At 43.8% G+C, this 9644-nt stretch overlaps 1 protein-coding gene across 1 annotated transcript in view; it reads left to right on the top strand.

The window, feature by feature from the left end:
• Window positions 1-6905, top strand: part of T265_09214 (hypothetical protein) — a gene marked incomplete at both ends in the record, with an annotated part of 12660 nt that extends 5755 nt beyond the window's left edge. Inside the window, 3 exons of the mRNA XM_009175227.1 lie at window positions 2080-2252; window positions 4427-4892; window positions 6634-6905. Coding sequence (XP_009173491.1) covers window positions 2080-2252; window positions 4427-4892; window positions 6634-6905 — 911 coding nt within the window. The remainder of the gene's footprint in view (window positions 1-2079; window positions 2253-4426; window positions 4893-6633) is intronic.
• Window positions 6906-9644: the final 2739 nt, after the last annotated feature.

Genomic DNA, 9644 nt, shown 5'->3' with positions numbered 1-9644 from the left:
GCTCCGAAGACATCGATGGTCAAACACTGAAAGTCTTTTGACGTCCTCGGTGCGCAGCTGCCAGGTTTCTGATCCATATAGTAATATGGAGCGCACCGCGGCATTGTAAACTCGACCCTTGACAGAGAAACTGATGTCACCCTACGCCACAGGCGACGTAGGTTCGCAAAAGCTGCTCTGGCCTTCCCAATCCGGAAGGAAATATCATCAACTTCTCCAACAACGCACTGTGAACTGGCAAACTTGGTTACACCTGAGCGATGTGACTGGTTTGCCTGACTTATTAAACGACTACCCCTTTGGGGTGGACTCACGGGAATAATCACGCCAGAACAAGAGGACGACCGATCAAACGATAATGGTGTGACTATGAAAAAATACCTACCCCAAAAGTGCAACCTCTTACCCTTTCGAAAGCCAATAAATATCAACTGTAAATGAGCCACCATTCTGTATTGTATGCAGTAATGTGGTAGCACTAAGAACTTTAAAGTTGCAGCGCGACCGACTATGGGTTATGTTGTGGCTGCACAATTAATCTGTGACTGACTTTCAATGCGAGGTCCATTGCATCAAGAAGGTAAGGTCATAGAGTAGTTCAGAATTTGAATACTATCAGGAAGGTCAGATTCCTGAAATCAACTTCTGAACGCCCGAAACCTACTGCTCCACCAAAAGCTCAACTGGAAAGCCGGCAAGCATCCAGGCCAGTCAATCATTCGATCAATTCAGTAAAACCTGATGAGTGTTCTCTGCGCCACAGAAGCACGACCGAATGTGATCAGCGTTCAGGCTTTTTACAGAGGCACGATCAATGTTGATGGGTGATCACTAACGCCTATCAGACAGCCTGGATCAATGTCAGAAAGTCCCCTTTAAAAAGCGTGGGGCCGTTGTAACTTTTGCACTCGCTCTCGCTCTCGCACTCGCACGCACTCACTCGCTTGTTCGGAATATAGCTGTTGTGTTCTCTTCTGTGAGTCTTTTCTCTCCGACACTAGGCACTGGAGCGGGTCAGCTGCAGATACCACGGGCCGACAAAACAGCAGATATAACAAATACCATGAACTTCGCAAGGAGAACTGCTAAAGCACTAATGTCTGCATGAACACCGCAAACGGAAAAATTTGGAACCCGAGAAGCCACATCTTCAGCGGCACTGAACGATCTGGTGATATTCCGAGAAAAGTTGTCACATAAAATTACAAAACATATTCGCACCTCCCGTATTAAATGCTACGGATGATCGTAGACGGCGTCTCCTTCTGTTCTATTCATTCTAATCAAGTGCATTTTTTACTTTCTGTTGTATACTTTATCATATATGATTTATAGTCACAGCGCTGCAAATTACATTTCCGTAGCCACTTGGAGAATCTTTGGAAGCGACCTACTACGACGTTCTACATGTGGTAAGATTGGCCAAAAATTCTTCGCTACCGACTACTGCTTGGATGGAGTTTGTATTCCTCATCACGAATAATGAGAACGGCATCAGGCCCCACATCCCCTAACGCACTGGTGATGTGACCTGTATTGGTTCTGGAACCACCGCAGCTGAATTATCTAGGGTATGGAACAAACCAACGGCTACGTTGGTGTGAAAAAAATACGGTTCGCTGACGCCCAGATATTTCAAGCGATTTCGACAAAAGGTGACTTATGTCAGCGGCTACAACGCCACACAAAGCTAATATTAGGCCATCGAACTCTAAGAGAAACCGCAAAAATTATTAGGTGAAGCACAGCGCGGGGTGACGTCCTCAACCATCAATCCCGCACCGACGACGTCACTGGGATTAGTGGTGAAACGTTTGCAATCCAACTGCCGAGTTTGGCGAACAGACCAAAAACCAATCAGCGCACCAGAGCTACCTTTGTTCCGCAACCTTGTCGTGTCACCCATTTGGTTCCAGTTTAAAGCCTCAAGATTGTGTAGGAGTGCCAAACTGATACTGGCCGACAGGTTTTCGAATTTTGACTTCTGTTTTTATGGGTGTCGTAGTGAACTAACCTTCGTTAAACACGCACCAATCGCCAAATGACCGAAACTCTCATATTGATCACTTTTTCATTCAGGGCTTGGAAGGCTATGTCAAGCAGAGGCCTACTTAGCACAAGCACAGTGGACCATGTTGAAAACGCAACATGAATGTTCTAATGCAATTCGATCACAGCTACACCGCAAACTGGGACTGCTCTATGCGGCCAAGGGAGACTATGAAGCGGCTTTGGAAAGCTTAGCAAAGGATGTGAGTTATCTCCAATGTTATTTAGAGTAGAGCAGGCAGAGAGGCAGACGAGTTTGAAGGCGATTACGAAATGTTTGGGTATCGCTAGTGTGGCTCACCTTCCAGAATGGGGTTTGCGTGATTCCCTTTGTGCATTATCGAAGACCGCACAAGATAAGGCTGCCGATCGATGTCAACTGCTTTCTTGTTATCAGTTTCTATCCAGATTGTCTGAATGAGTGTCTGCAGGTGTTGGAATTTTGGGATACCCACAGTACTTCAGGGTAACGTCTCATTCAGTTTTACAATTTCCTTCAAAATAAAGCACTCAAACATATAAATGTACAGCAGCGCGACTTCAGATTTGAGCACTCATATATGCTGTCAATGGTAGATAGATGACCTCTGAATGGGATTAACTGCGAGTTATAAACAACCATAAGCCTGAAAAACAGCCAGTCAAAAGACTGACCTGAAAGCCCCAAATTTTAAAGCAGTACCAACTAAGTATATGCTTCTAGGAAGAGGACAAATCGATGCGAATGTTTAGCAAAACTTGTCGATTTCGATATCCGTCTAGCAGTAAGCCCGCCCGGCAAATGACGAGGCATTGTGATTTGGGTTCCTTCAGCCATTCACGAGTTTGTTTTGCAATCTAAGTCCCATATATACATGGCGCACTGTGAGAGACTAGTTTGTCTTGATATATATGTTCACAGTAATGAGCATGCGTATGTATATCGATTGTCGGCTTCCGGTTAACAATGTTTGGAATTCGAGATGCGTCCACGTGACCACTTCAAGGTTATTTTGTCTAACTACTAGAGGAGCAAACAAAACAACCTAAGGAATTCATTTTTAATGAAGCCAGAAGAAACATGACCATTAGCTAATGAAAGTAAAGAAACAGACGAGTGTTTCTGGCTGTTGAACCACCTGTTGCCTGCATGAAAAACATTTTTGACGGAGGCGTAAATAAGTTAATGGTCCATTGTAAAAAAGTCTTTATTGAGATCACCCCAGCTGAGTGCGTCCCACATGAACGCTTAAACCAGCATTATAGTGTTTCCTTCAGATGTAAAAAAACATACGAAGTTGACGTATTGTAATGCTAAGTGTTTGCTCATTTCACTGGAAGGGGAAGCTAGACGTAAGACACGTAAGCAAATGATGGAATTAAGAGTCCGTTTCTGTTCGCGGGATCGTAGTTAGAGAAAAACTGAAGCTGCTTCTAATTTCGCCGATTTGGGGAAAGAGTTTCGTTTTGCGAAANTGCAGTCGGATTACATAGCTTGAGTCGAGGAACTAAGATGCGTCAGTCAGTGGAACAAAGTTAACTTAAAACGTTGCCTCGAATACAACAAAGTGGAAATTTAAAAAAACGTCTGTGAATATTCTAAATTTTTCCCTTTGGATTTTCCACGTTGCTTTTATGTGTACACAAATCAAGGCGATCACTTGATCTTCTGCGCGAATGACCGAAAATCGATCCACATAGATTCAGTAAGAAACGATCATTTTTGTACAACCTCCACAGCTATGGGCGTCTCAATCCCTTCAACTGCATTCAGGACCATCAGCTGCATCCAGTTAACAGTAAGCTGAAACTCATCATCATCATCACCATTATCATCATCATCATCATCGTCGTCATCATCCTCATCATCGACATCATTTCATTAGTGTTCTACTCCGATGCTTCACTACCGCACAATCACGATCTATTCGAAAGCCTTATTGTAAAGAAAAGAGTAAAGGTGGACGGGGAAAGGACTTAGTGCTTGCTTACCACAATCATTCCGAAGTGCCTACACCTCCAAACGCTCATTTAGGCAAGCTGGATAGAAACTAGCAACTAGAACGCCACTGACATCGGTTGGCAGCCATATGTTGTAGTGCCTCCAACCAGACGCAGTCTGGATCACGCGCTCCTCATTCTGGAGGAGAGGGGAGAATATTCGAAATGTACCCAGCATGGCGCACAGCCAACTGGTCAACCGTTACATATGAAACCTCTCCAGTTTTTTTTAAATTTTTTTTATATGTACGTCCTTCCTTGTTCCATCAACTTAGGACAGGAAGCTATGGAAGGCCCTACCAGTTTCGTGCGTGCATTACTAAGCGTCACATTTTGGCCAAAAGTGCATATTTTTCTGTTTTAATGCCTTCAATATTACTTCACTTTTATACCACAGATATTCTACGCGTCTTGTGAATACGGCACGGATCACATAAGGACCGCCGGGGGCTATTTCCAAATGGCAGAAGTTTTCTATGCGATTCACCAGCGTGATCAACAGAGGTGCAAAGAAGCTCTAGCCGACCCAAAGGCCTCACAAGGACCATACAGTCTGATTGGTCCATCTGCCACCCCGCAAATCTCAGGTGGACCAAAGCCGATGCCAGACAACCCCATTTTGGGAGGCGTGCATTGTTGTGTCCCAAATCCACCATGCAACACCCTGTCGTTAGGTTCCGATCAGCCAATTTCTCCCCCGAAGGATAAACTTCCTGTCGCGGATAGTTTGTACGCCAGGGTTGTTGATATATGGTGTGATCACTTAGCAGGGATTGTACGCAGCTTGACCTATCGACCTTTAGTACCTGAAGGAATAGGTGCTGTTGTGGCTGAGATTACTCAGGAAAAATTGGAGACCCTGGGTGAGTTATAAACACTTATTGTTGATGTAGTTGTTTTACTCATCGTTTGCTACCGATTTTATAAGAGAATGCATTTCCAACCTCCAACAGGAAGCCAAAGTACCTCTATGGGCAATTAGGGATTTGCCTATCAACTGTGAACAATTCGGCTTGCAATACAGTTACAGATGAACGGACAGTGAACCGAGGTTCTGTTCTAACACTGGATAAACTATCTTTCTTCATGACCATCTAAAAGTTTCAAAAAAAGTGGTTTTCGCTCGAGATCCAGCGTAAAAGTGGTCAGAAAAACCACTTGAACGATTACGGAACTTTCGGGGAGCTCGGTCCAAATTTCTGTGCCCACATGAAGACATGGGTCATTGGACCAATGTTATAAGAAAATTCTATTTGCTCAATCGTCATCTTTGTTTAATGAGACGGTTGCTGAGGATATTTAGACCAAAATGGAGAAATCAACAGTCTTTATTCCAGCTAACTTATGTAACGTCATCTGTACTCGGCCGTACTTGTCCTGTCCACAAGGGCTCTGAGTGCATCAGCTATCTTCCATTTCAAGCTACAGTGCACCACTCATGGGTTCTATAGCCGAATTATCCAGTCAAGTCAGGGAGCACATTGTGCATTCTGGCAGGAAATGATAACGTCTACACCTTTACAGAGGATTTGTTGAATAAACTGATTAGAAATGTGGAGGGATACCGTGATACTAAAGAAAAAGGGATTTCATGAAGGCAGACCTAGTTTGGGACGACGCTCGTTGATTTAGGTAAGATAAAGGGCTTCGAAGTTCCGGTAACTGGTAATTAAGATCGGTGAAAGTCCGGAAAATTGTAAGGACTGTTCAACAGGAACTACCTGATTGTGCCATCGAACACCCGTTCACACAATTTCCGGCAACTGAAACCGTAGAGTCTGTAACTAACGTACCATTGTTACATACTGTATGCTGATAAACTGAACTGACTGTTTTCGAGAATTATATGCTCAATTGCAAATGAATTTGGTTTTCACGAGAAACTCAACTGAATCTCCCGTTTATGATATTCTACAACTGAATGTGCTGCACACAGGCCGCCCCATGATTCAGTTGGCACGATATTCCAGATTTCGCAGTATATTTTCATAAAGGAAATTATTCACAAGTTTGCTGAAAAAAAACCCGGACAGCTCCCGACCAGTTTCGAAGAGTTTTCAGTGACCTTGTGAGTAGTTTCCTTTATGAACCAACTGTTCTTTGAACTAAGATACTTGGCTGGCAAGTCGACCCAAACGAAATGGCATGTATTCATCCAGACGAGCATTCTCGCCACAACAATATTACAGTTTCGTTTCCGAGTTATGTGTTCACAGTGTTGTACCCACTTCTCTTGAACCGAACGGACAATGTTAGGTATCTCTACCGAAATCTACGTCTTTCCGTCGCATACATACCTAATGGCACCAGCTAGAGAGGTCTAGTTGATCTGTTTCCTCCGGTACTCTAGAACAACGCGTTGTAAAATTTCGAACGAAACGGTTGATTGCTCAACCGTAGAAGCATATACCTCTCACAGTTGGCTAAAAAAGTGACCGTAAAATGGAGCAGTCACTTCGAAGGCAAATGTAACGGGATAAAATGACACTCTGCCGTGGTAAGGGAAATTAATTTCCCGAGCTGTAGACGCAGCAGATTGTGAAAAGCAGTGCTCTGCGTGAGACACAAAGATAAATGGATATGGTTGTGATACAGGCACTTCAGTCCGAGTAAACATCCAGCATCGACTACAATGGCTCGGTCATGTGCTACGCATGCCGGAACACCGTCTTCCAAGACGAGTGTTATTCTCCGTGCCTCGTTCAGGGTGGCGCAAACCGCGAGGTGGACAACAAATGACTTGGCAGAAAGGCGTCAAAGAGATCACGAAGAGTTTGGGCGTTGCTGGTGCTGTATGCCTTCGAGGATGGGGTTCCCGTGACCCCGTCTGTGCTTGGCTGGAGACGTTGCAAGAAATGGTGGCTAATCAATGTTAGTGGCGTTTGTGCCGTCAGTGTCTTTCAAGATTGTCTGACTGAGCGGTTGGAGATGTGGGCAGGCCGACCTTATGGTTGTACGGCAGTGAAGCATCAGTGGCAAGAGTGATGTTGCTCTCTTTAATGATGATGATGAAGTGGATATGGTGAACCCTAAGTTAGATCTGATTCCTTTTGGCGTGGCTAAATGCATCAGCATTCATTACCCTAACTGAAGGCACTCCAAAATGTGACTTTAAATGATGTTCAAGTAGTCTTCAAGATGATTTTTTGGGGGATGGATGTCCGTCTTTCTAGGTTAATTCTTCCATTTTTTGCTTTATCGGTTTTATCTGTTCTGTGTTCTTTAGAAAATTGGCATTCGCATTGCCGACCTGGAAGGTCGGTACTGTACACCGATACTGGTGATACTATTATAAAATACAACAATAATAAGAGCCCAATTGCCGTAGGTTGCTTGGTCACGTCTTGTCCAATATAGTGGGTAGCTTGTCCCCTGCCTTTGGTCTAGCCTATAGCAAAATGTGTCATCGTGTGATATAGCTTAAAACATATTGTGAGGCTAAATATGATGTCGGGCTTTTACCAAGATAACCCGGTTTCAAGAAACAGGCCACAGGCCAATCACCATTTGCCTCGTAACTAAGACCTCAAAACACAGCCCTCTCTTTATATTCTTTTTTTGGATAAAGTTGAACACGTATTACCTAAGCCTAAGACACTGCCCATAAGGTTGCTGAAAACTCTACGACAGCCCACCACGGGTTCCACCCTTTCTGAGGCTTATTAGGTAGGCACGGTCCCCGAGTTGCCGTCAAACTTATGTTTTAGTTGACTCCAAATTGGACAGATTTAAAAAAGCACCCTTATTTGCACACCAATCAGGTTTTGAAAAGAGAATTAATTGATTCCAGTTGGCCTGTGGGCCATTTATGGTGGTCCGCCTCAACTCAGTTTGCTGCATCATGCATGCGCCTACCTGATGAGCTCCAATGGGGGTGAAACCGGTCGTGCGCTGCCGAAGAGTCTTCAGAAAGTTTATGAGTAGCTTGTCACGTCTTGGTAACGAAATATTGCAATACCTCAAATGGCGTGCCAAATGAAAGATGAAGACATCTTACTTGATATAAGGTGTGAGCAAAGAAGATGAAAAAACGCGGCCGAAAGACTGACACTTTTACTTGTCTACACAGCACAATTTGTTTTTCAACTTTCAGATGACGCCCAAAAAGCCGAGGCAGAAAAGATGCTTTATGCCATTGAAAAATATCGACACCAGCGGTTTGTGGAAAACCAAGGTGTCAGTATCTGTCACGGGCTCGGAAAACCTGATCCAAAAGTCCGCTTGTTATTGGCACTTTCAATGCTTAATTTTGTTCTGGAAAGACGCAGTAAGGTGAGTGAATTTTCCAAGTCAAGTGCACTTGCATTGGAGCATTCATATCATTTTGTTGTGAGGTCTTGATATGTGGAATATGATCACGCAGTTCGTAGCCTTCAGCACAAAGTGTCTGTTACGAGTGACGTTGATCTACTGTGGTACAGTACGGAATCATATTCGGCAAACAAACAAACCTCACTTCTATGAAGTGTACAACAAAAGATCTAAAGTGAGACATACAGAGCAACAGAACAGGGCCACGGACTAAATAACTTGCAACCTGGAGTAAAAAAATTCAGAGGCGGTTCAGAACGAGCAACACCAGGAATACATCGTCCGTCGCCAGATATCACTTCGTAATTGGGCTATTGACAAAGTCGTTGATTTGAACAAAGATCACCATAGAGGAAAATCGTTGAGCTTTAACACGTTCTCGGTGCCTAGCTGCCGTGCCTCCCGAAGGAAACATGAGGCTGCCAGGTTGCCCAATCCTAGACAGGGGAAGTCGAGAAGCAGAGGCAGGATTCGAACTACGGACCTTCCGGTCAGTAAATTCGAACCCAGCTATTCTTATGTTTACTATAGATGTGCCTGAGCAAAGTATTCATTTTTAGGATCACGTCACTAGGAAGCAGAGTTCTCGAAGTATTCGTTCGTTGTTCAAAGTGTTGTCCCAATGCACCACAAATTCTTCGGTCTAATATCTTCGTTGCTTTTTATATGATGGGACAAAATTAAAGTTGATGCCTACTCAACCTTAAATATTTACTTGAGTCATTTTAGAAAGGTTTTTTCATGCTGTGAGCCAAGAAGAATCGGGGACGGTGCAGAGGGCACATCGCTGTTGACAGTCAAGTCACTACTAATCTTGGTCAATGGATTGCGTGTAATGTAAAAAAAATGTTATTCATTTCCACGTCTCACCATGGAGTTTCTAAATAGCGACCCCAGAAAAGACAAAATCAACCCAACACCAATGCTGCAAGATTGATCGATTAGTCCATCCTTCATGCTATTTAAGAAGACGGAAGGTTTCAAAATGCTGTGCTCGTAAAATTTACAGCAGTTTCGCTACGGTCTGCTATACACGTTTCGTAAATTGAAATCTTTTGCCTGGTCGTCTGATCTACTAATCAAGCACTCGATGTTGATCTCTTGCTGAGCGGAGAATGTGGAGAGAGTTGAAGTGTAACTCACCGTCCAGGTATGAAGGTATCAGTTTAGTAGCTTTCCATAGCTTTTGGTACTTCTGTATAGTTTTGTTTAACCCGAGACGAGTCTCAGGAAAGTATGTCATGTTTTGAACTTTCGTGGTGAACTGCACATTAAGACACGCCATGTAAAATCTGAAGTATACT

Source organism: Opisthorchis viverrini (assembly GCF_000715545.1).
Source record: "Opisthorchis viverrini unplaced genomic scaffold opera_v5_266, whole genome shotgun sequence".
Classification (NCBI taxonomy): Eukaryota; Metazoa; Platyhelminthes; class Trematoda; order Opisthorchiida; family Opisthorchiidae; genus Opisthorchis; species Opisthorchis viverrini.
This window is presented reverse-complemented; position numbering and strand designations above follow the sequence as displayed.